Source organism: Pyxicephalus adspersus, chromosome 1, assembly GCF_032062135.1.
Source record: "Pyxicephalus adspersus chromosome 1, UCB_Pads_2.0, whole genome shotgun sequence".
Lineage (NCBI taxonomy): Eukaryota > Metazoa > Chordata > Amphibia > Anura > Pyxicephalidae > Pyxicephalus > Pyxicephalus adspersus.
The window spans coordinates 53,055,554-53,083,285 of NC_092858.1; the positions used below are offsets into that span (position 1 = coordinate 53,055,554).

The following is a 27,732-nucleotide window of genomic DNA, read 5'->3' on the forward strand; positions in this document are numbered from 1 at the left end:
AGTTTATTTCTGGTAAAAAAAAAAAGTTGTAGTTTTGATCATGTAAACGATTTTGCAGGATTGACCTTGTGAAATGTTCTTGTTAATCATATGAAGTAAGTTATTTCTTATCTCAAATAAGAGAGACTTTTATTCAATTCTTAAAAAGGTATAATTGGAGCTGATAACTGACTTCAAATTAGGCAATACTTTCATAATTGCTTTCCTTAATTCAGTAGTTCTTTTCCTCATTGTTATCCTAGTGTGATACTAAAAAAGGAACTTCATACAACTACAGATAAAAGTAATGGTCAACTTACCCTAACGGAAAATACGAGGGTCGGTGAAAAGGTGTCTGTAGCTAGCGAAGGTGCCACATCGGATCTATAAATGACTTTTCCATAGTCGTTGGGAGCGTGCAAGAATGTTGCCGTACAAGCGAGACAGTTGCATTGTACAGTGGTGCCACCCTGCAAGTTAAAGATGATGAGTAATGTATACTTTCTTATTCTTATGATTCTAATAAGCTCAATGTTTAATGCAATTGTAAGTTGATTTCAAACCTGTGATTTCTACTTTTTTCTTTTCTACTTCCTCTACATATCAGGTACCCATTATGTAATTATTCTTATATTCAAAGAAAGCTAAAACAAACCTATGTTCTGCTGGATAGTATTAATTTAGTATCTATTATATATTAAACTTGTGCATCATTACAGGGAGGTGACCAGATATTTAGGCTTGTTTTACTTCAGGGGACACTAAGGGGGGATCTTTATAGGGTAAGAGGAAGTTCACTTAGCGAAGTTATTTATCTTCTTGCAAGGGAATTTTTACTTAACTGTAAGTGTGAGGAAAAGAATGCCTTGAAAGTAAGTGAAAAAATATATATATATTTATTTCATGAACGAGAACCCCTTCTTACCCCTACTCTATACCCTTTCCCCTCCTTTCCTTCTCCATGTCCCCCCCCTCATGTTTTAAAATGTATATGTGGATATGTTTGACTGTTGTACTTGCTTGGTTAAATGTATCATAATCACTCCCCTTCTCCCCTAGCCATTACATTTACATTAATAAAAAACGATTGAAATGTAATATTTGCTTGAACATATGGATGGGTAAAGTCAGCAACATTGTTATTTTATAAGGTAAGTGAAAATTTCCTTGGCAGAATCATAATTTACTTTGCTAAGTGAATGCCTGAACTCATTAAATAAATCAACCCTATTCAATTGCTGAAAAGCTAAAAATAACAGAGGAAACTATAAACGTTATTGTTTGATTACTAAGAGGCAATTTCATTCTACAGGTCTGATATTTTTAGCCACACACAAGAGAACAATATAGTTGTAGTCCATTCAAGAATACTCCTAAGAAAAGACTATACTGATGCAAGGATTACTCAGACTTGTATATAGAAGCAGAAAAGTATTTCACTGAAATCTGAAAACAGCCAAACATCATCAGCCATCTTACAGACTCATTAACTGACAAGAGTGAGGCACTCCACATGTCTGCATTATTGTAATGTATATATAGTAACCAGCTCAATTAAGAAACAGCAAGTGCAAAGAACAGTGTAGTAAGAAGAGAAAGATTGGTAAAGTCAGGGTTATATATACTATTAAAAACATTACTGAAAGTTAGTTGTTTTCTTCAGAACTTTTGACTTTTGCATCAAAAACCCAAAACAAGCATGTGACAAATGAAAAAAATAATACCCCCAGCCAGTTGTGGGTCAGTGTTACAAAAAAGTAAGTAAAAAACTTGAATTGCAATTTAAATGTAGTATGGTTCATTTTAAATAAAGTATAAAAGCATGCAGCAAACATTGAGATGTAATATAGGATTCTACTGTCTTTTACAAAGAGGAGTGGATTACAGTAAGCATTCGAAGTAATGCTTCATAGGTAACTGTAATGCACGTGGTGCAACAGCTGATGTGCAGATATTCATAGTATGGGTTGGACAATTCCTAAGCAGTTAATAAGTAAAACATTTCAATCCAGGACCATAGAAGTAACCAGTAGCACAGGGATGCTGGAGTACATCTCCTATTGATAACTGAGCTGTATATGTAAAATGGTACGTAGTGGTTAAGTCAGGTTTCCACTACTAAACATCAACTTAGATAGATAGGGAGGCAGAATAGTACTGGTAAAGATACAAAGGATGATGTAACAAAGTAAACAAATCAAGTAAACATGTACATGTGCTGGTGGTGAAACTAAGGTTGGGCTTTAAAATATATTTACAGTTTAGTGCTTTGTTGAGTTTTTTGTCACAATTCTGGTTCCACAGCCATTGGATGTTGTCATATGTGTGTTAGGGTAGTTTAATAATGTACTTGTTTACTATGATGATTATATCTCCAATTTCTTAAATGTAACTGATTTTTGTTGGCAAAGGTGAGGGCGGGATGGGTAATAATAAGTCGTGTCTGAAGGTGTCATGTGACTAGGAAAAATGCATCGCAAAGGAAGGGGACTATGTAGAAAAGTGATTAAAAATGTATTTGAAAATCTTAATAGAGTAAAAAATAGTGTGAAATTTTTTTGAAGAACACTTCTGTTTTGAAAACAACACTTTGTCTATGCAAATCTTGAATCTCAGATTTAACCCTTTTATCTTTCTCTTTATACCTGAAGTCATCAGCATGTCAGGCAGGCAACGGGTAGTTTCATAAGTATGCCAGCCATGGTAATATAAATGTTTTTTTTTCATTACTGATGAAAATGAATGAAAAACAACATATAAATATCAGCAAGGTAGCAAATTACTGACATTTTGTTTTTGTGTTATTAATCTTTTGGACCAGTGAGATTTTTAGCAGAGTTTTTAGGCATAACAGTCTTACCAATGCTTTTAGTTATTTATTTATATATATATATATATATATATATATATATATATATACTGTATATATTAGACACTGAGGCTAGAGCTGTTTTCTACCTAAAAAAAAGACCCTGAAGACAACTGTTTGAGAGTGGCAACATATAACCAGGTTATGATAACCGCAAACATATTTATTTTCCAACTGACAGACATCTTAATTTCGGTTATTTACTTTTAGTTTACTCAAGGATGAAAAGAAATTGTTTAAACAAGTTAAAGTGACTTGCTACTTAGGAATAAATTACATCTTAACTTTTTCTACCTAATCCTACATTAGTCGTTTTGAGACATTACATACCGAAGCGACTCCTACCTAATTCTGACCCCCATTTCCAATTTATCAGTGGTAAGCACTATTCAGCCCTTTTATAGCAGTTGATAAAATATTGCAAACACCCAACTACAGTGAAAGAAGATTAAATTTTGAACATCAAAAGCAACATATGTCCACAATCAAATTCTCTTATCGACATCTGACAACAGAGGACTATCATCAAACGCGTGGAAGCAGCAGATGGCTAAGGAGGAGCAGAAGCCCCCATTTTACATATATGAAAGAGACATGCAGAGAGAGATATGCTATGCATATGCAAAAAGTGTTAGTTGCATTGTCCAGCCAGCTGATCTAAAGCATATAAAGATTTACTGTGATCTGTACACATGAAAATGTGTATAATTTATAACCATTTTAAGCATATTCTCCGCTCACACCATGTGAACTGATCTCATGAAGAGAACAACATGGGACTTCACAGAGAGCACCACATTTTATTCTAAACTGTGCAAGATAATGAGCTTGATTTACTTTAGGATCAAGGGCTGTTCACTCAGCAAACTAAATTCTCCCTTTGCAAAGTTTGTCTTCCCAGTCCTGTGCAAAGGGAAATTCAAAAGAAAAGATTTTTGTACAGAGTTTGGTCAATACTAATCTCCTTTACTAAGTTCTGTGAAAAAAGCAAAGTGAAACTTATTGGTGAAAAAGAATTATCTATCTGTAGGTTTAGATATGCACAGGATACATGGATACACAGGATACATAGGAGAATGAAAAAAGTACTACAGTAATAAAAAGATAAGCATATAGCAATAACATACATCAGATGATTTTCACCTAACAAGAATGATCATACTTATCTCTGGCAAAAATCTAACGTGTGTACAGTGGTGCCCCAATGTCAATGGCTAACAGTCAGGAACGACTGCAATGCTTTCTTATGAAGGAGAGAATAGTGCTCGTAGTCCCTCCTCTCTCTCCATGGAACAGAACACAGTGTGTACAGCAATCATTTGTTAATCTGTCGCTGAAAATGACCATGAAAGCATGTTTATTTCAACAACAGTAATCTGACATCTATCTGATGTCTGCATGAGGCTTTATGGGTGTTACATATTATCCGTACAAGAATACTCATTAACATATAGATACTTAGGCCAGGATAGCATGATGTACCCATAATGCTGTGCTCACTGCCATCAATAAATGGCATGCTCTCCTTTTAGTCCAAACAATTGGTGATTGAAGATACTGAGGATGGGTGAGGGATAGCCACATGCTCTTTAAAGCTAGGATTGAGACAAATATGTGCTCCAAAAGCAAACCAGCAAAGAAGAATATAGATTTTTTGGGGGGGGGGGATTGGAGTATGTCAAAATTGGAGCATTCAACAACTTTGATATATGTTTTAAACTAAAAATATTTAATTTCCTGTCTTTCTATATATAATAATCAGAGAATAATACTGAGCACAGAGAGAGAACAAAGAAAGAGGTTTGAGGCTCAAAAGTATTGTGTCAAACTATGAATGTAATAATACATCTTAACTTCATACATAACAAAGTCATACAAATACATAATTCACAAACATATATTTGTTAGTACCGGTATGTTGTATTTCTCTTGCCTAGTTCTGGTAAAAGGAATCACAGAAGTAGGAACATTGGTTCAAGTAAACAAAACATATTATGTTTGTCTTGCCTAGTTCTGTTCTAGATCACAGAAATAGGATAGTTCATTAGACATAATATTGCTAGTGTGGACATTATTTAATTTATATGGACATAATTTATAGATATTAATATATATTATTATATAATAATATGACTAGTACCTTTCAAATTTGTGATTCCCCAGGAAAAAAAAAGGATTTGTCAAAGCCACCTGAAACCATATTAATTGCAAATCTTAAACCAGACCTAAACTCTAAATTTTTATTTTACTTAAGAGGGTAGAAAACCCTTCAAGACTGAATAGGAGTGCATTGGCTGTGTCTTCTGTGCATACCGGATCTCAGGCATGTGCAGAAGGGAGAGTTTTCTTCATTAAGGGGAAAGATATTCTGATCTCATGCATGCAAAGTGAGATCGGCTCACTTTTTTTTTCCCCCTTTACAGCGGGCTAAGTCACCCGTACTCTGTGAAATAAGGTGACATAGCCCCCAGCGCTATAAGGAAAAGTTCCAGGACGGCGGGGGACCGGATTAAGTTCCAGTGCCTTTGAGGGATTTTTTTTGGTTTAGTTCAGCTTTAACTGAAGCTAGTGTTATTTTTTGGCTTAGAAATCCAATATTCTGCATACAATATATGCTAAAAATAATGTATGATAAAAACATAGAAGTTTTGTAAAAAAAAAAAAAAAAATACTTTTAGGTCATCTGTACAGTATAAAATGTGTACTAAATAAATACATGGTTTAAACCATGACATAACGTCTTTTAAATTGTCTTAGAATTAAGGTTGACCCTGTGTGGAATGTAACACATTTATAAAAGCAAGAGAATATTGACAAGTACATGTTTGAAAGTTAGGCATCCATAAAGTTAAATTTTGCTGCAGCACTCTGCAGCACTGGATATTTATCATTACTGCAATGTTTTACAAAGGGTGAACTACATGGTTATCAAAATGATTGTGTATTTCAAAATGCAACAAAGAAGCCTGAATTCACCTCTGTTACAGGGTTACTAGGCCTGAAGCAATGCTGTAGGCCATCTCTTGCAGTAACTCTTTTTTAACATTTTTGCCATTATGGATGTCCTGCCAATAGATGTATCAGTTTTCAAAGCTTTTCAGAAAGATGTTAAAACCTAAAAAAAGTTATAAAAAATTCAATTTACACATTTATTGAAAAGATAATTACTTTCCTGATTAAGATGGCAAGTTAAGGGATTGGCACAACATGTTTTAAACTTGTGTTAATAAATGAGAAAAAATTGCTTTCCTGCTTTCTTCAATGTCAGCATATAGACCAAAAAACAAATTTATGTACTAAATGTAAGTGTACTGAAAGGTGAAACAAGGTAACACTTAATAAACAACTACTATTTGGTATTGGTTAAAAATGACACATAGAGCAAAAATAAACCACAACACACAGATATTATACTTAAAAGGTAAGGTTTTGACATCTCTAAACATTATAACTAACACACAAGTAAATATTAATTTGTGTTCACTTCAGCTACCCTTTCATGTGCAATCATCCTTTTTTTAAATTTCACTTGCTCATGTTTTGGTATTCAAGATTAACTTAGCTTTAAATAAATCACATAGCTTGATGAATATTAAAGCAAATCTAAACCAAAACAGGATAATATTTAGTTTTTACTTTGCTTATCTTCTCTTACTTTCTTCACCCACATCCTTTCCTTGTGTAATTGCAACCATTGTTATTGCACATCCTTACTTTGAACATGCATAAGAAAAGTGAACCATGTGTGTCTTCACAACCACCTGTAGCGCTAATAATGGGTGCATGGTTCAGGGTGACAACTCAGGGGCATAGCCAGTGGACAGTTGTCATTCTATGTTGTGCCTGAACAAGCACAATCATTGCAGGATCAGCATATTATTAATTAAGTGAAAGCTGCACATATGAAAACTTGTTAAAACTAATTTGAGGTTTTAGTGTTTGTGTTTAAATCTCCTGCAGCTTTGGAAAGTGGATATTCATTTTGGCGACGTAACATTCTCTATTTATTAAAGCAGAATTAAAATTTAAAAAAATTAAAAAATGAGGCAGGCAGGTCCTTCATTGTAAAAGGGATGATGGTCCTTTCTGCAATAAATTAAACTTACTTGCCTGATCACAGCTTTTAAATAAACTCACCATTCCTCAATGTTCCGTGGACACCAACATGTGCACCCAGTCCTTTTCTGGGTACATAATCTTTGGCTATCCTAATAGCTTTATCATCAACAAATAGACTTTGAAGGTGCCTCCTATTAAATCATAATGTTTCAATAAAAATGTAATTTATTCAATCCTTAAAAGAGAAACATATCTGACATATTGGGCCTGATTTATTTTTATCCCAGCAAACCTGTATTAGATTTCTTCAGTGTCATTTACTAATTGTTAGCAAATATTTTTAATCCTGGACCAGATCCACTCCAGGTTTGCTGGAGCACCTAGCTTTACTGATGAAAGTGTATCCTCTCCAGCTTTAAAGAGCTTTAATAAATCAGGCCCATTAGGCCAACACACAAACAATGCATATCTAGTCTCGGTTTTTACGCATTTCGCGGGATCTGCTTCCTCAGAAGTTACGAGACTGACATAAAAATTCTTATGACTCCCCCAAGCAATGATAAATGTTTAAATATATCTGATACATATTTAAATACATCTGTTTCACTTTCTATCCTGGGGTGTTCTCATATGATATCCCCCATTCAACCAACTTGTGAAGCCTCTACATTTCGAGCAGAGAGCAGCAGTGAGAGAATAAATTATATATTTATTGAAATAATGGAGAATATGATTTAATACCAGCCAGGGTATGCCAGGATACCCAGCTTTGTACACCGAGCTGTGCAGTCTACATTTCTAAAAAGACTGCAAACTGACAGGTAAGTATGATTTATTGCAGAAGGGATGTTACTTGTCTCTTCCGCAATAAAACAAAAAAACCTGCTGCTCACAATTTTTTGAAAAAAGTTTAGTTCCAGAAAATCATGCCCTTTTTTAATTTACTTTTTACATGGTTAGGTATTCAAACTGAACATTCTCCCCTTATTCAAAGTTAAGTAAACATTCAGTGTTAAATACAATTTACAAAATGACCATTGACTTTTCGAATGGGTCAATCTTTTATGGTTTGGTAAATCAAACCGAAAGTGAACAAATCACTAAATGAAAAGAAAAAAAGCTTATAAGTATTATTGTGTACAAATACTCACTGTTATAGGGGGGATACATGGGTGGCAAACATTTATATTACTACAAGGATAAGATAGAATTATCTGCCAAAATCTTTGCACAAAGCCTGTATATTCTTTATAACATTTTTGAGGATTGCATGTTAGCAATTTCAATTGTCAATGAGAAGATCAAATCATATTTACAGGTTTGTTCAATAAAGCAGTGCAAAGAGTGAAAGTAATCTGTAAAGCACAGTAACTCACAGCTTCCTACTAAATTTCAGTTTAGTGAAGACGGATCAGTGAAAGATTAATTGTCTGCTATGAATTTTGGCAAATTGCTGTTTTGCTTATTGAATAATCCTGACAGAGTACACATAATAGGCTGTGAACACTCTGGAAAATATTAATACAGTGATCAAATCAGTGAGCTAATTGATTATCAACAATAATAAAGCTTAAGAGGACTGCAAAGGTAATGTCTGCTTTGCAACCCCAGAATCAATTCAGTAAGATGCATGCTATTAATAAAAAATGTTAAGTAACCCTATAATTTCACAAACATAAATATCACACACATGTGGAATTAATAATGTTCAGGTTAGAAGGAGACGTAATAAAATCCCCCAGTCATTATGAGTTCATATTGTGTGCCCACCTCCTCACATTGTTCTTCAGGCAGATGCAGGTGATTTTTTAAGACCAAACTTTGAGCTCCCCCCCCCCCAGAAGCTCCCTACAGTGTAATGGTTATTTTACTTTCTAAAAAATCTGGGTCGGGTACTTGTTTTTCTTTCTTTTCACCTTTTTGCTGTGCTAGGACAGTTCTCTGTTGCAAGCAATAGTGCTGATGTCATAACACTATGATTAAAGGCACAAAGGTAATGCCTCCATAGGGTTATACAACATGAAAGTCTGGGAACATTTTGTGATAGTATACAACTAATACAAGGTATTTCTCACGGATAGAGTATTTCAGATTAAGTAGTTTTTTTATGTTGACAGGGAAAGTGCATTTTAAAAGAAAAAAATAAGTTTCCTGGAGATAGAAATGTTTGACCCCCACATGTTATGTTTTTTTTACATTGATATGCAAAGGAAATGTTTTCTCACTGACATATCCCTGTACTGTGCATATGGGAGGGAGGGCATGATGGAGAAGTTTGAGGGGTGATTCTCAGATATCGGTCAACCAACTAACTTGGCAGCTAATAATGGCAAAAATATTTTTTCAAATGTGAATATTCAGTAATATTCATTAGAATTCCTCATGTACTACTGTACATCATGCTTTCTATAAGTCTGAGAATGTCCCATAAATAGGAAACATTTGTGGAATGCATTGCAGAAGAGTGACACATGCTTCTCTGAGTAAAAGCTTTGTAATGGTCATTTATAGGCTGTGTGATAGGGGAACTTTTGAGAATGTAGTGAAAAAGTGAGTATACCTGCCATTCCAACATTTATCTGTTGCCTTTTAAATTCGGTATGAAATGTCTGGCATGTAAATGTAAAAGTTGCATTACTAGCATCAAGTTGTTAGTTTTTGGTTTCAAACAAAAACATTATTGTGCATCAAAGACCAGTTAGGGCATTGTCATTTTTTTTATGTTCTTTCCAACTAAAATCATCTTTTATTAGATTTCAGTTATTTTCACCATATGTTATACAACACTAAGCGAAGCATGCATCAGTAATTTGGATTTCAAGTCACCAATATGGACCACAAGACATAAACTACTTATCCAAATGGATTTTCATTGCAGCATACATTTGGATGAAAATGGGTATATGCAAATATGGGAGATTGCTCTCAAGGATCCCTGCCCTCACTTATGAATAAATAATTGATTTCAAATGAATTCATCTCACATGAATATCCCAAGTCTTTAAAAGGTCTAAGATTAAAATAAAACAACCATTTTCTTGCTGATTGTTGGAACTAGTCAATGACTTTTTTGACCTATTCATCTCTTGGATTAACATGAAATGATGACTTTAACAACCTTTGACACTCTTTCGTGTATGCTTTATGCTCCAAAATATCAATATTTGTACACCGCACACATACCTAAAACTGTAGGCCCAATGTTTAATACAATGACAATTTTTATTATTTGCTATATAACTGCACAAAATTTTGTAAACTCAAACAAGAAAGGTTTATAGAGTCAGTCAACTACCGTTCTTTCTGGGTTAAACTAAAAAGCTGGATAATATGGAAGAAGAAGAAATGAAAAAACATAAGTAGAAGAAAGAAGTGATGCATTGAAGATAACAAGAAAACAAGTTTGTTTTTTGTGCGTGTGTACCTACACACGCACAAAAAACAAACTTGTTTTCATGTTATCTTGACTGTGTTGATGGTGATGGCAGACGTAGTGGAGAAACATGAGGGTTTTGTTACATAATAATTTAACTAATTTGCCTAATTGTGAAAAATTCACATTTTTCTGACTGTAACTACTACTACTACATTCCACATGTTGACAGCGATGTATATATTGATTCTGGAAATACATTGCAAGGACAGATGGTGGTAGAGGAGTACCTGATGTTGATTCCAATATTTTAGACAGTTCTTGGGAACATTGGTTTGAGTTATCTAAACTCATTCATGATCCTAAAAAAAACATACCAATAACCCTCATAGATTGATGAGTTTACATATATCCAAGCAGTCACCAATCTAAATTACTCATGTATCTCTAGCCTCCTTTTGGAGAGGTCATTCAGTGTCTATCATCCTTTTTTAAACTGATCGGTGCAATCATCCTTCAGAAAAAAGATTACCGGTCACTAATATGAAGGCATGTTTGAAAAATCTGTCAGGACTGGATAATATCAAAGTTTAAGTTACCTATCCCTAATACCAGAGGTTAGAATACCTACCAATGCTGCAAACATTTACTGCTCTGTTACCCGTCTTTGAAGAAACAAGTCTTACCTAAACCTGAGGGTGACCTTAGTCTCCCATGTGGATATATTGAATGTATATTGTTACATATTGTACTCTTTTTTATCAGCACTTTTCATGTCTCAAAATTTACTTTATGTGGAATTTTGAAAGTGTAAAATGTATTGTTGCCTTAAAGATGTTGTTAAATGTACCATGCAATGCACATTGCTCCCTAGACTTCTATATATTTCTAATGCTCTCTAGATCTTTGTGCAGTTAAATTGGCTGATCTTGTTTTATAAAAAGATCCCCATGCAATACTGCAGTGTTACATCATGTTTATATTTTGTGGCAAATATATAAATATATATTATGGTTGCCAAAAAAAAAAAAAAAAAGAATGAAATTTAATGAAGAATAATTATATGCAAAGATACTTGCATATGCAAAAATCTAATAAATTGATATTTTAAAGTCAACATAAAGACACAGTAAAACAACTAAACATAAATAAAACTATTGCAAATAATACAACATAAAGCGTACCTAAACTCAGAATTTTCACTTTACATAAAAGGGTAGAGAACCCTTTTATGTAAAGTAAAAATTCTGGGGTTTTTTTTGTTAGTTTTTTAAGGTGCAACACTGTGACCCTGCTGGATACATTTCTATTCACTTTATTTTTTGTAAAATATGAAGGGGTTAAAACCTGTGTCAGGTTATTTTCCTGTCACAGTACAATTGCCAATATAGCATTTTTCTAAAAATCAAATAAATCCAAAACTGTAAATAGGTAACAAGCACTTACAATGTTTTACTACCTTCCTATTTTTACTTAAGCTAAAGACATCCTTATGTCACTTTTATAAAAAAAAGTCCAAAGAAGCAGTCTGAGCCAAGGCTACCTGCCAGTTACTTGCCCTGACCTGATGTTAAAGATGAGAACTGAAACTAGCTAGAAAGTAGACTAACTAGTCAATACATTGTCATAAAAGGTTATTATTGTGTATGTAAGCTTGTCGTTGATCATGATCCAGTTAGGTTGGATGTAGTTCCTGTTAGAAAGAGGTTTTTAGTTTGTCAAGGGTGAAGGCCTCGGCTAGAGTCACTTGGGCTTCCAATAGTTTGTACGATTGGAGACGTAAGGAGTGCTTGGGAAGCTTGATTTCTGGTTTGCTAAACAGGGCAGTCAGTGAATTAAGTGGAATGCTGGAGATGAGTGCAAATATCTCCTTCCAGTAGTTCTGTGCTATGGGGAGGATTCACCACATATCAATCATTGTAACAATCTGTCCACAACCTCAGAAACATAAGCGTGATGTTGTAGGTTGGACGTGAGCTAACTATTCTGGAATTAAATACCATCTCATGAGAGTTTTGTAATTAGCCTAAATCAAACAGGTATTAATAAAGAGCTTCTTTTTAATCTTAAGCGTTTGTTGCCAATCCTCAAGGTCCCTTGCGAAGTTCAAGTCAGGTTCCAAGGCTAGCATAAAGGAGTTTTTTTCTGAGGTGTCAAAGGAATAATATAGATTGTGGAAATAAGGCCTTCAACTTTAGTGATATATTTATTAAAGCAGTGTTTTTTGACCTTTTCCACATGGCAGAACTCTTGAAAAAAACTTTCAGGTCTTTAGGGGTCTCTGGAGGAACCCTGGTTGAGAAACGCTGTGCTAGAGTTTTCATGTGTGGTTAGGCCATATGGTGCACCTATATATTTGGCAATTTGATTTTAATTAAAAATCTGAGTGTTAGGAAAAGCTTATTGGACCAGTAATTCTTTGCTAAGCGCCAATGCAGTATCCCACACCTTCTATTTTGTCCAACAATGTCACTTGCAGCAGCAAGGAGAATAATTAAATAGCAGTAGCCCCTGCTTACCTTTAACTGTTCAGCCTGATGTATTTTATCAGCATCCCCAGCACACACTCTGAGGCTGTGCACAGCTGAAAATGTTTTGGACGCAGATTAGTTCCTGACTCAATCCTGCACTGCCATTTGCTGCTGTGACTTCAAAGCCTCTCTGCTGCCAGTCTCCAGTGCCTGTTGTAGTCTTGGGCTACGCTGACTTGCTGCTGATGTGTATTCATCTGATTTACTGTTGCTGACTGAAATTAATCCCTGATCTTTCATTTAAAACTAAAATTGTTTTCTTTTAAAATGCCTTTGTCTGGAAATTGTCTCTCTAGCAGACTAGTCATACATTTCCCCTTATCACGTATTTCTTTATCTGACAACCAGGGTCCTTCCAGACCCTCTAGTCACAACACCTGCTCTGTCTGGAAGACTCATAGAATTTAGATAAGGCTAGACAGAGTGTCTCAGATTGAACTTTGAGCTGTATTTTGAAACCTATTTGATAATAGGCTTTATATATCTAATATACGATTCTGTATAAAATAGTACTTGACTGATTTGTAGTTGGATCGTTATGGTGAGCATTTTGAGACCAAGAACTAGTCTCCTAGGCCTTAGGAAAGCCTAGAAACCATATTTAGCCTGTTCCGGTGAACCAAAAGTCCCAGACATGCCTCGTTTGGTCTCTGTGAACTCCTTATTTTGTGGTGATTAATAACCTGGGGGTTGGTATTTCATAAAACCTGTACTTAATTAATAATATTGGCTAGTACAAGGACCTCTCGGAATGTTTACAAGCATCCTAATTTATGACCCTTGATCAGCCCCCACCCTGCTATCATTGTGTGGTCCTATTAGTCATACCTCTGTTGTTGGCATACAAAAAGCCATGCTGGTCTAGCAGAGAAAGCTCTCACTGATGCCATCTTGTTGCTAAGGACAACGACACTGACACATTGAGCACTGCAGGGAGCCCAGTGACTCTGACTAATAACTTGGACTTTACACAGCAAACTGGACCGAGGAAAGCCAACTCTACCTAAGTATTATTTCACAGTTTTCCCCTTTTATTTTATGTTGTTGCTAAAGTTGTGTTATTGTTATTTGATTGGTCCTCATTTTTATGTAATTGTTTTGAACTGTTTTTGTATGTTTCTAATTTAATAAACACTATAAGAAGTGTAGGCTGAATCTCTGAATGCTCTAAGTAAAAATAATGTCCCCTGCTAACCTGAAGATAAATTTTGTGATTACTGAGAGAAGCAGAAACATAACTGTGGTTGCCAAGGGTAGCGGTGCATCTAAGCACATGGTGGCAATCTACCTGTGATGGTGTGTGTGGCAGGGGCTACCAGAGTGGTCAACCTTTCCCCGTGACGGCCTGCTGGTGCGTGGACTGTTGCTGAGCGTGCTGGAAAGTCTATGCATAGGTGTGCGGACTGAGAGGGCGTTCGTCACACTGACCTTGTCTGTTTCTGTCTGTTTCTGTGAGTTCATGATGCCTGGACTGACCTTTTGCCTGTGACCCCTGACTCTGCCTTTGTCTTGCTCCTTTGTAGCTCGTCTGGTGGATGGATTACCGGTGTATGACCTCTGGCTCGGTGTTCTGGACTTGGCTCATGGTACTGCTTTATCTGTTATCTCTTGGTCCCCTGTTAGCCCTTCCCCAGACACCATCCCTGGGGCAACCGTGTGCTGGGAAATGCAATCAGTCTATGGAGGCTGAGCAGGAGCTTGCTATAGGTGAAGAATGTGGCGTTAGATTTGGCCACTGGTGTCTGGTGAGTACTCTTGCTGAACCAGGGTCTTACAGTGAGTGGGTCAAATCATATTCCTCCAAAAAATAGGCTAGGCCCACAAACCAATGAACATTGATATGGTCCTGAATACATATAAAGCTTTTCTTTTTATACACTGTTACAATACAATGGGGTTGCAAGCCTGGGGGAGGGAGGACTTAAGATACATTTAAAAAAGAATACAATATATATATATATATATATACATATATATATTAGGTATTCTTTATTGGGTAAATTTGTGTGTATGTCTTCTTCTATGATTACTTTTATTTTTGTTTTTTACTGTTACCAAGGGTTCTTACACTGCCCTTATGTGACATCATAAATTGATCCTTAAGACTCTCTGGAGGCCAAATGAGAGTTACGCTTTGTTTCCCTCTCAGAGAAATACATTTTAACTACTAATGATGCAGCATTCTGTAAAACCCCAATAAAAGCAGGCAGAAATAAGTCATCATTACTAAAACAGTACCAGTATAATTAGAAACTCCTCCATTTGGTGCTGGTGAATGATATTCGAGGGAAAAATAGCCGCTCACATGACACACAGTGCAGGGTGTATTACATGCTGAATGGGGTTAGGCCCAGTTATGTGGGTTCAAAGCTAATCTTGGAACAGTAAGTATAGCAATGAAACAATTTATTTAGGCATAATGTATTTCAAATGACATTTGCTACCTAGGAGAGGAACAGTCATTGATTATTAGACATATTGTGGCAGATAAAAAGTAATCCAGCACTGAGATTGATGGTGGTTTTGAATAGCAAACCTTTTTTACATATATTCAGATTATATTTTCATTTTCTAAGTAGGAAAGATATTTGATTTACACCAAACAGTGAGCCTATACTATTTGATTTAAAAATGATTTACAAATCCTGTCTTAACTTCTCTGCAAATACACCTCCATGTTGCTCTCAAAAGGTTTCCTTAGGTAGGCTTTCATGGACTGTATACCTTCAGCAGTGCATTTCCAAATGAGAATATTATGACAAACTGGTATACTTGAACAGTTTCAGAAGCAGGCAAAATTTGGAATGTTCAGGGAAATTTTTCTTCAATTTAGGATGAATTTTAGCCAGGTAAAAGCCGGGTAAAAGCAATCAACAAGAAACACCCAAAAATCTAGTTTCAAAAGTCAAACAACGCCAAGTTGCCTCACAAATGTCAGGATCAAGCTATTATAATGCTAAATTTAAACTAAGTAGGTCAACATCATGCTGAAATGATATGAATGACAAGAACAGAGCACTTGGAATGTTTTAGAAACAAGCCTTTAATTTTTTAATTTCACTTCATATACTATTGATTGAAATTACGTTAAGGTAATGTCAAGCTTGTGTTAGACAATCTTGTACAGTCTAGTATGTAATGTACAATATCATATAAAACAAGATTTATGCTGTCCAGAAATGATCCCTTTATGGGCCAGCATTGTTACTTGAGTCAAAACAAAACAAAGTAATCAATAAAAGTCCTGCATATTTAATCATATTGATATATTGACATTGTTGTTGTGATGGTGATGATGATAATGATGCCAATAAACATAATCATCCTTAATATGATGATACAGCAAAAAATACACTATCATGTATTACCCCAACTCAGTTTCTTTCCTTTTGGACTAAAATAAAATATCAGCAATTGTAAAAAACTAAAATATATTTCTTACAATTCACACACTGTAGAACATTCATGACATTCTACTGGAATGAAAATATGGTTTTTAATTCCATATGAAACACAGAGAGCTGTGTGTGAGAAAAATATGAAATGTAATTAATAATCTAGGTACTCCCCATTATTCTAATAAACTCTGCGCCAGTCGTCATTATTTTACCAGTTTTCTGTAAGAAACTCACAAGCCCAATAAAAATCCAAGCAACACAATATATTATATTCTTATCAAACAACAGAAAATCTTTAACTGGTCAATACATATTTTATATAACTAATATTAACTATTGTATTTGTATCAAACAACTCCTCCTATTCTTGATTGCAAGAACAACTAAGCTTTCTACCCAAGGACAGAATTTAGGGTGAACAACCAAAAAAGAATAAAAATGGAGGTACATGTCTCTCCACAATGGGATGGGGAATGGTAGAGGTTGTCTGACCAAATATCAGTGAATATTATTAGAACATTTCCATAGCTGGATTTATTTTACCTGCAAACACAGAACTCATTCCTGCTATAAAATTGACATTGAAAGCCTTACCTCTCCGCTTTTTTACAAATAGGGCACATAAAGTACACTTCCTTCTAGGTATAATTTCATTCAATTTGAAACCTTAATTGTAAACCTAAGATTTATGCTATGCACAGGAAAACATAACAAAGAGTTGTTAATTAATGGTATCAGTGGGGTTCATTTACTAAAGGAAGGTGTGATGTTAACTTAGAAAACAGAATTTTCACTTAGTTTTCTCAACAAGGTTAAGATTTATTGACTAATTAATCATTGCTTGCAGCAATCATGTATTTTTAAATTTTGTTGCACATGATTGTGTATGCTTTGCAAAATGAAATTTCACTGCATTTACTAAGCTAGGTAAATTCCTTGCAAGTACAATTTACTTTCCTCTGTTAAAACCCATTTAGTCATTTAACCCTAATGTGTCCTTCTTCCATAGCCAAGAAATGGCTGCTGATGTTACATATTACTTGAAAGTGTTTGCAAGAGGTGCTTGGAACACATAAAATTCAACTTGAATCCCTATTTAATGTACAGCGCTGCGTAATATGTTGGTGCTATATAAATCCTGTTTATTAATAATAATAATAATAATAATAATAAAACCCAGTTGGTCAGAAAATCCAACCAGACTAAAAAATTCCCAGGCTCAATTGTTATTTTTTTGGTTTTTTTTTTTCTATGAAAAAGAACAAAAAAATTGTCAAAACAATCATTTTAATGATGTTATTTTAAAGTCATCAAAAACGCAAAACCATTAAAAATAGCACCAATAATAAATACAAAGTTGATATCCTTAATATTTGTAGAGAAACCTGACACATTTCGCATAGACAACCCGCTTTTTCAGAGGGAATGTCAAAAAACAACTTGTACAACTTTGTACTTTAGATTGCTCATAAGATAAAAAAGAGAACAACTCTGGAGAAAACATTTGTACAAACAATACTTGCACAAAAAGGAGATTGAGTTGAGACCACTGAGAAAGTTGTCCCAAAACAACACAGTACAAAGTTAGGAAGGTTAGCCAGTATGTAAGATAAAGCCATTGAATCATCCACAATTGTAACCTTGGATAATCCCCATTCAAGAGATACACCACACCCCAGATAATATATACTCCATGTGAAAGTCATGCACAAGTAATAATATATCCCAATAAAGTTATTTATGAATTACACTGTGTGGAAAATAACTGTATTGTAGTATATACAATTACAAACCACAATTTGGTAGTATGCCACAAGGCACAATCATTTCCTAATTGTATAGGTCTGAGTTGTCATTATGATTCTAAAAGTACAACTATGCGAAGGATGGTAGCATGGTAATGTACTTTGTATGTATATTAAAAGGTGTTCTTTCCGTATGTTGGGGGTGAGGGTGATAGGGGGAGTATTTTAAATTTTTTTTTGTTTTGTATGTTTAAAATATACAAAAGGTAAATAAATTAGATCTGATTAAAAGAAAAATGTGCATAAACATCCCATGTAGTCAGAATGAATTTTAGTATAGGCATTGTTTTCTCATCTTAGTTTTAGCATAAGCTAGAGGAAAATAATTGATTTTGATTATGAGACTTGAAAAGCACTAAGCTTGGAATACCAGATCAATATGAGGGATAATGAACAATTGTTATAAAAAATAAATAAAAAACAGATAATAACAAAAAACAGAGAATGGCTATACATAAATATTATGAACGTACTTTCTGAAGCAGATAAGATTAGCAATAAAATCAAATAAAATACTATAAAATACTTTTTATATATTTAGTAAAAAACTCCCACTTAAATAAGGTAATACAGACAAAAAACACTTTTTCCAGCATGAAAATGCATCTATTTTTGTGTTTAAATGTTCTTTTCATTTAATTGATATTTATGAGATGCATTGTTTATTTGGCTCTTTATAAAGCTAAAAATAAAAGGACAGTTTTTTGAGTGATAAAACAAATACATGAAATATACAAAGTTAGATGCACTTTTCTTAATTGAGAAACATGAAAATACGTACATAACTTTTGATTTATTGAAAGTGGATAAAACTGGGAAGGCATGAAAACAGATCCAAATCCCATGCTATATGGTAAAGCCTAGTTAACTTGATAGATTTTCTCATACTCTTTGATGATTATGCTTCATAGAACATTTTTTTTTTCATCTGGAAAATATTTGGTTGAGCTTTAAAATTTAATTGAGTATTTCAGTGGTGACCTTGGAGTTTAAGGACAATATTGTATAGTAATAATAATTAAAAAAGTTCTGTGGCTGTTTATTTGACATAAAAATCATCTGCTTGCTATCAAAACACTATGGGCTCTATTTATAAAACAGGGAACCTGACATTCCTTCATCAATTTCTGACACTGAAACACAAGGACATGGGTGATTCCCATGAGGAAATGTCTGAATCCCAGTTTTCAAATTGGAGCCCTATGTGTTATATAAGATACTATTGTTTATAAAGATTATTTTTTTGGTTTGTACATTAAAGGCTTAAGTTTCTCTTTATTCATTGGTGAAATTGCCTGGGTTTGGTTTTCTTTGGGTTTTGGAAAACATAGGAGCTCTCCTATGGGAGCTTTTTGCTAAACGGCAGTGGGAATCACAGTGGGATTTATCCAAATTTCTATACAGTTGTTTATTTTTAGCTTGTATTTATTAAGAACTGATACCACACATAACCACCAGCCAGTGGAAATATGGCCTGCCATATACATTTAGTCCTTTATACTGTAATACATTTCAAAATAGAGAGTAAATGATGACTCACATAAAATGCCAGTATAGTTAAAGTCGGTAAACAATCCACTTTTCTGCATCTTCTAAGATACCTTTGTTTACATTTGTGGAACACAATATCCAGTTTTTATGCCCAGTGGAAATTGCCAATGCCAGTTTCCATGGTCTGGCCAGTGCTGAGTTTACATGTGATGGAAGGAGAACTGTAATTTTGTTGTATTATTACATGAGTCCTTTCAGGGAATGGATAAGAGGTATAAGTTTTCACTCTTCAGGATGAGGGGCTGTTATCTGGATGTTTCCTTAATAATAGAAGTTCCAGGTTCAGTTTCTCTTTCCCACATAATATTCTGGGGACAGACAGTGGGCATGAGGACATTTGCCATAACATGGGTTCTCCACTACTGAAAAAGCATGGCACCTTATATAGTCAGGAATAGGTCAACACACCCACTACTCTCCTTTCCTCATTTCCTGGCCATCAAGGCTCCACTCTATTTTCCCTAACTGCTCCAACACAACAAATATCTATCAAAACCTGTTATTTTAAAAGGAGGGGTATGGCACATACCCCAAGTTACCACTATTGCCTGTTGTACCCTAGTTAACACAGTTGAATCATTGGACACGGCAATAACCTATTAATGGCTATTAAATTTTTGAACAGTTCCAATAAAAAAAGAAGAAAAACATCCATTATGTTATAACATTTTATCTATAATAGATTTGAAAAAAAATTAAATCAACTAATATCTCAGCAAAGCCTTGGAATTGACTATGTTGGAGTTTGAATTTCAGATGTGGGATTGGATACCTGATACTTGTTATGAAATGGACTGGGAATATAAGAAGTAAGGAAAACATGCAACTCAATGCTAGTAATCAAACTTGGGACTGGCCACCATCTTAATCAATGTCTGTATGGATAGTGAAACACAAAATATGAAGGAATAGACTTTTGAAATGGATCCCTATGATCATTTAAAAACATATACTTGGCTTGTTTTAGAGCCTTAAGGGGTACATTTCTTATGACTGGAATTATTCTATATATTATAAGTTATATATATTATGACACTGATCTTACATATGTACATAAACAATTATTCAAAACGGTTTTACTTTAAAGAAAGTTCACTGATGATAGCCTATCTTCTCTAGTCTTGGAGAGCTTTAATAAATCAGGCCATAATATACATAGATTGTATGTAGAATGTTGAGAGGATAAAAAATAAAAATTAATAAAATAAAAATAATTAAAAACAATAATATTTGTTTAAAGTTTACAATGATTTATGTTACACTTCAATATGATAATTTACAACTTTTGCATCCCCATGATTTAGTGCTTGTACACCTCTGTCCTACGAGGTTTTCTCTTTGTATTGTTTTTTTTTTTTTTCTTTACCTTTTGTTAAAAATAATCTGCACAGATCTCTTTCCTATTCAAACAGTGTTTGTAAGATCTGACAATGAACTTTTCTATCCAAGTTTCCTTTTATGTTTGTTACATGTACAATTAAAAACCAGTGTGTTATCTATTTGAAAAATACTGTTAAGCTTGCTAAAATGCTTGTGATCTGTACTCTTATTGGCATTATTCCCAGCTCTCTGTGGACTACAGACCACCTTACTCAGAAGTTATAGAGGAGAGGGTGCAGTGTTGTCCCATCCTAGGACTTTGTTCATCTTTGTTCTTTTATAGATATAACTAGCTGAATAACCGGCGTTGCCCGGGTATTTATTTATTGCAATCGAATATTATAAAGGAAAAGGAATCAAATAAAGCTATAGTGTTAAATCAAAGAAATGTTTTTAAAGGTTTTAAAAGTATAGGTACAATACACAAATAAATTAAAATACAATTAAATTAACGTAAATTAATGGCATATGTTCCAATGCTGTTTAAATGTTTTAATAAGAACATAGTGCTCATGAAACATCCTTTGTAACTTTAGGATAATCTAAAATTTTGTTCCTGAGATGAAGGTGCACCTCTGGTAAGTTTCCATTAGTTCATTTTCAATAAAATATAGTTGTAGAAATTTTAGTGGTTGATCTGGCAGCGGAAGTAATTATCCCCTTTATGGTAAATTTGCCCCTGCACCGTGAATGTGGATGGAGGCCATTGAACAACTGATGTGGTGCCAAATAATGTCATTTGGAAATATGAGTTGTATTTTCTGATGTTATTAAAAAAATTATTTGACTGTTTAAGGTATTTGCGGATGTATAATTCCAAAGTTCTTGTGGTGGTGTTTCCAGTTGGCAGAGTTTGACTTTCTCTTCTTTGCAGCAAATACCAGGAGACTCTGATTTAAACTTTGTGGCTTGACAGTACCTACAAACTATTTCCATTTTTCCAATGGTAATACTTGCATGCTGCAAGTAGTCTTTATGTGGATCATAGTGGAATCCATCTAATGCTAAGTTAAAATGTTGTGCAGTCCGTGATCATCTGACTTTCTCTCATTTTGTGTACTTGGGTCTCACACTGTTGTACTGTCTCTGAAGCTCTAGATGTAGTAGCTCTTTCTCTCATTTCTCCTACTCGGGTCTCATGCTGTTGTACTGTTTCTGAAGCTCTAGATGTATTAGCTCTATCTCTCTTATCTTGTAGTCAGGCCTCACGCTATTGTACTGTATCTGTAGCTCTAGATGTAGTAGCACTATCTCTGATATCCTGTAGTCGGGCCTCGTGTTGTTGTACTGTCTCTGAAGCTGTAGATGTAGTAGCTCTTTCTCTCATTTCCTGTACTCGATTCCCATGCTGTTGTACTGTCTCTGAAGCTCTAGATGTAGTAGCTCTATCTCTCTTATCCTGTAGTCAGGTCTCATGCTGTTGTACTGTCTCTGAAGCTCTAGATGTAATAGCTCTATCTCTGTTATCCTGTACTCGGGTCTCATGCAGTTGTACTGTCTCTGAAGCTTTAAATGTAGTAGCTCTCTTGCGCAGCGTGGCTTGTCTTCTATTCCTGTCCTCAAGATTTTCTTGTCTACCGTGTTGTTTAATTTTTTTTTGGCTTTGATTGCACTTGGCAATTTGCCTTAAGTTTTTGCGAAGGCATTATAACAGGCCAGAAATTTGTAAAAGAGTTAAAAAAAAGTATGTAAAAATATAAGTAAAAGGCACCCTGTCACTGAGCAGTACATACACGCACGCATGCATGCATGCATACATACATACATACATACATGCAAATATACCTCTGACATATACCACAGCACTGTACAAAGATCAGTGGTGCACTCACATGAGTCTGAGTCATATGTCTAGCAAGTTTGTTTTAAATGTCTCTATGATTTTCCGAGTAATAGTGGAACATGGAAAGTTTGGTTGAATTGTCTCCTAGGGATCACTAAATGTAGCTCTGACATATAGAACTGCACTGCACAAAGATCAGCGGTGCACTCACATGAGTCTGAGTCATATGTCTAGCAAGTTTGGTTTAAATGTCTCTATGCATTTCCGAGTGATGGTGGAACATGGCAAGTTTGGTTCAAATGTCTCCTAGTGATCACTAAATATAGCTCTGACATATAAAACTGTGCTGCACAAAGATCAGCAGTGCACTCACATGAGTCATATCTCCAGCAAGTTTGGTTGAAATCTGTTGATGCATTTCCTTGTGATGACATACACACAAACGTAAAAACATACATCCAAAGATAGCTCTGACATATAGCACAGCACTGTACAAACATGACTGGTGCACTCACATGAGTCCCAGTCATATGTATGACAAGTTTGGTTGAAATGCGTTTTCGAGTTCTGGTGGAACATACATACATTCAATTTTATATATATAGATATGAAAAGTGAGCATAATTACCCTAGTGCAGCAATGGTAAAACTGCTGGATCAGGTGAAATTAAAAACAAAAATACATTTGTTGGAAGCACCATATCTAAATTCTGGTAAGCTGTAGTATGTTTTATGTCATGCTTTACATTACAATTTTTATGTTTTAGTAAACCAATGGTGGTCACAATCAAAATTTTCTTTACTATTTACTATACTTTTTCTTAAAACTACTTATTTATTACTTCATTAATAAATACATTTGGGATGTTGGAGGTAAGTATACTATGATATGTTATAATGATATGATATATAAATATATATCTATATAAATAAATATGTATATATATGATATGATATACTATGCTATGATACTACTCTGAACCAATAAAATGTGGTGACTGGATGCCTTCCTCTTTTCCATTTGACTTTTTACTGTACAGCTAAATAGTTGGCTTGTTGTCATGGAAATAATAAAAGTACAAAGAGCTTTCCCATTTCCTTGCCAATTCATAAAACTCTGAAAACAACTTGTGCCAGCTGACAAATGCCATGTATTTTTAGACTTGGATGCTGGTTCTTGTTTACCGATCTATACAGGGATTCCACAGAATTCAAAAAGTCATAATGTAATAATAATACACTTTTATCTGTTTAATCCCCTAAATTGCCTAAAAACACTTGAATCACCAGGGACTAAACAGCTAGTCAGTTGGTATTCTAAATATGTTATTCTGATCACTGAAATAATTTTCACTGAAAAGGATCATTTAAAAAACAAGCATATGTCATTAGATAGCATTAAAATATTAGAGTTAACAGAGGTAAAATTAGAGGTAATTATCCAAATCAACTTGCATTTTTGGAAAGCAGTAACCTATTTCATATGGTATGGTTTGACAATTCCTAACCATAAAAACAAAAAATAGTAATAACTTCAGTAACACACATTTTTATCAAAGTAACAAGTATTTTCCTCGGTAATTAATAGTTCTACAAATGGTTAGGCACTATTTACAAAATAAATAATTTTTTTTTTTTTCTTTTTTATATGAAGATCAACTTGATGTACTTTCTTAGATGCAAGTCTCTTAGTTGGCCCTCCTTATACTTTGCCTCCTTCCTTTGAACAGTGAATTTCACCTGCAAATTTCTTTTTTTAGATGAGGAAACACTGTTTTGACTTTAACCAACCAATCATGTGCAAGCAAAATGTCCTTTTTTTATTTTTCTATGGACATGATTCAGTGAGTGAAAAGTGAAAACTGACCACAGATGAGTGAAATTTCACATTGCAAAGTAACGCATTGGACTGCAAAGTGAACACATTTTAGTTAGGCCCAAGTCAAACCACCAAAAGATAAGTAGCACAATCCACTCAATTCATGAACTCAAAGTTCAATTTCTGATTTGAAAAAAGACTGACGGCAAATTAGCAGACATTTTGTCCCCAACCCTAATAGGATTATTGATCCTTCTTCTAGGCGCAGCATTGCAGAAATACATGTTATACAGACAGCCTAGGTGTAATTTACTGGTTAACAAAACAACAATGTTGATTTAAAGAAGTAGAAAAAGATATTTCCCATGGTTTGGTGAAAAGGTTTCTTAAACAGGCTCTGACAACAAACCCTGTAGAAAAATACATATATTTAGGTAACACATTCATCATATTAAAAAACTGTGCCCCATAATTTTTAGGGTCCTGGATGAAATCAGGAAGTGGAGGATGCTAACCATTATAAATGCTTGTTTTTTTTCAATTATTGATTTTTTTCCTAGGCATAATTTGTAAGCTATTATGATATACAATGACCCTATGATTTGTGATCATAAAAGTAAATGGGACAGCTATAGCGTTTAACTACTATTTAAGGAACCAACCGTTAATGACCCATTTATATGACTTAGAATCTTGATGAAATTTTAAGAGATCAATGTAAGAACGTGACTTTGGGTGATATTAAGTATATTGAGATAAATGGGGAATTAGTTTCTTCATAGGGATCATTAACTGATAACTAACAGAGTTAATAATATTTAAAGGATTTCTGAGGCAATATTGGCTTTTTGAAGGATAGAAGATTATCATGTTGTTTAATGGCTTTTCTTCCTCAGTCATCTGGACTGCTGGGACACACTGTAGCATAACTTTTGATGTAGATTTATAGAGTATTATTTAAATAAATAGTGCACTGAACTGTACTTTTTTTATTTCTGAGAAGATACAGTTAGCATTGTCTGTCACACTGCAAACATAATGTGAATGTCCACCACAGCTAATACATAAAAATGAATGATAAAAAAGGACCATTTAATCCTTTCATATTCACCATTACCATGTTTATCTCCTGTCTAATAATTCATGTATAGTTCTAGAAATGACGTCACTATAAACATAGGACATGGTGCCACTGAACCCTAATGCTGCACTATTCCTACCACTGACACCAACGATGGGGGTACCAATTTCCCCATCAAATACTTACATTAATGCTGGGGAAACATTCTTCCCACTGACACCAATGTGGTGACACCATTCCTCACACTGACCAATGAAACAAATACTGGGGTACCATTTCACTTTCTAAACACTAATTCAATGGCAGCTTTTTTTCTGATACCAGGTATGGCCACTATTTTTCCAACTGCACACTTACACCACTTACAAAGTACACTGACCATTGACACAGAATTATTTTTTTTATAACCACATATATCAGGATATTTATTACATTTACTTAAAATTGGCATAGCCAAACTTATTACTTCTGCCCACCACTTAGGTAGATGAATTGTTGTACTGCCAATGACAACTAACTGGGGAATTATTTCTCCCACTGACTACCAACACAGGCACATTTCCTAAACTCTCTGACCACTGATGCTAACAAATGTTTTCATACTGCAACCAGCCTGATGGAACTTTTTTTTTTAATTCTGTGGCAAAAACATTAAACTTACACAGTAAGTTGATTCAATTATATTTCTTTATATTTTATTATGTATTACCAAGAACAAATCTTTTGAGATGCAAAATGTTCATTCTTTTCACATGGTGTGAGTGTGTACTTTAAAATGTATTTTCTTTAAAACTTTCATAGTGATATGCACCTTTAATGTACATATATTCTGAGTTTGTATCCACCCTGCCTACCAATTAAATGAACACTGGGGCTGCTTGACACCAATTCTTTAAATATAAATAAACATCAAATTTCCATATGCCTCAAGGACGTGAACAGTAATTGTATTAACATGTAAGAAAGCTGTAAATCTAGAATAATTCCATGGGAGGGTGGGCAAACTCATAACATCATACAATTAGGAATGCAGGTGGTGACTCTCGAGTTTGCATTGATTACAGCATTGCCTGCATTCATTAAGCAAAGGTAAAAGAACCATTTACACAGTGGAATGCATTTTCCTTTCCAGCTGAAATATAATAAAGGTCCATAATACTATATACTACATTTTAATTAGACTAAAATAGATTCCATTTAGATCTTCAGTTTCTACTATTTAGACACGATTATAATCATTTATCTTTTGTTAATTATTATTATGAAACATACAAGATAGTTGCGGGTAGTTGCAAATTACCCCCTCTCCTCCTCTCAGCAAGTTGGTAAAGCTTTTCCTAAAGCTTTTGTGGCATAGAAAATTATTTTTTATGGTGTAAAAATATAAATCAAGTTTTATATGGTGTTTTACATGAGATTATTAATAATTTTGTCCCTCTCTTCTTGATTGAAGCCTATATACAAGCAGACAAATGTAAATTGTGAGTTCACAGTATTTCTGGGGAATATTTAAACCTTTCAAAATTAAATAAAACTATAAAGGTAAAATAATTAATAATAATAACAAGCACACCATGACCATACATCGAACATGGGTGTACAAATTCCCACTATCTACCAATCAGCTAAATATGAACATGTCTTGATCAGTTGGCCCCACCTCTACAAAATTTGACTGCCTGAAATCAAAACAAAATTTAATTTATTTTACTTAGTTTGCATGATATTGAATAGAAAATATTCAAATATACGAGTGTGCAAAATTTATGTTGCCTACACTTAGTAAAATTTGTTAGAAATAACTATAGTATACAGGTGCCACATCCAAATTCCAACCTATTTCAAGGCACCTCTTTAATTAATTATAATTCCCATTAAACAACAAATATTCAATACAATTTTAATTTATCCAAGCAATATGAGAACAACATGTGATATATAATTTATCTTTTTTACAATTATATAGACATACAGATAATTACAAAACCTAATTTTGACGGGTTTCAAACATTTTGCTTCCTCAGAACTCATGGGACATCAAAATAAATTGTTACATCTCATCATTCAGGCACCCATTAAGAACATAAACCATCCCCGTATTTTA

At 34.2% G+C, this 27,732-nt stretch overlaps 1 protein-coding gene across 2 annotated transcripts in view; it reads right to left on the minus strand.

Annotated features, from left to right (window-relative positions):
- The window catches only part of PCDH9 (protocadherin 9), a 1,263,257-nt gene that overhangs the window by 531,207 nt on the left and 704,318 nt on the right, over nucleotides 1-27,732 (minus strand). Inside the window, exon 3 of one of the 2 annotated variants that reach the window (XM_072410489.1) lies at nucleotides 300-449. The exons of the other annotated variant lie outside the window; for it this stretch is intronic. Within the exon in view, the coding sequence (XP_072266590.1) occupies nucleotides 300-449 (150 nt within the window). The remainder of the gene's footprint in view (nucleotides 1-299; nucleotides 450-27,732) is intronic. 2 annotated transcript variants of the gene reach the window in all.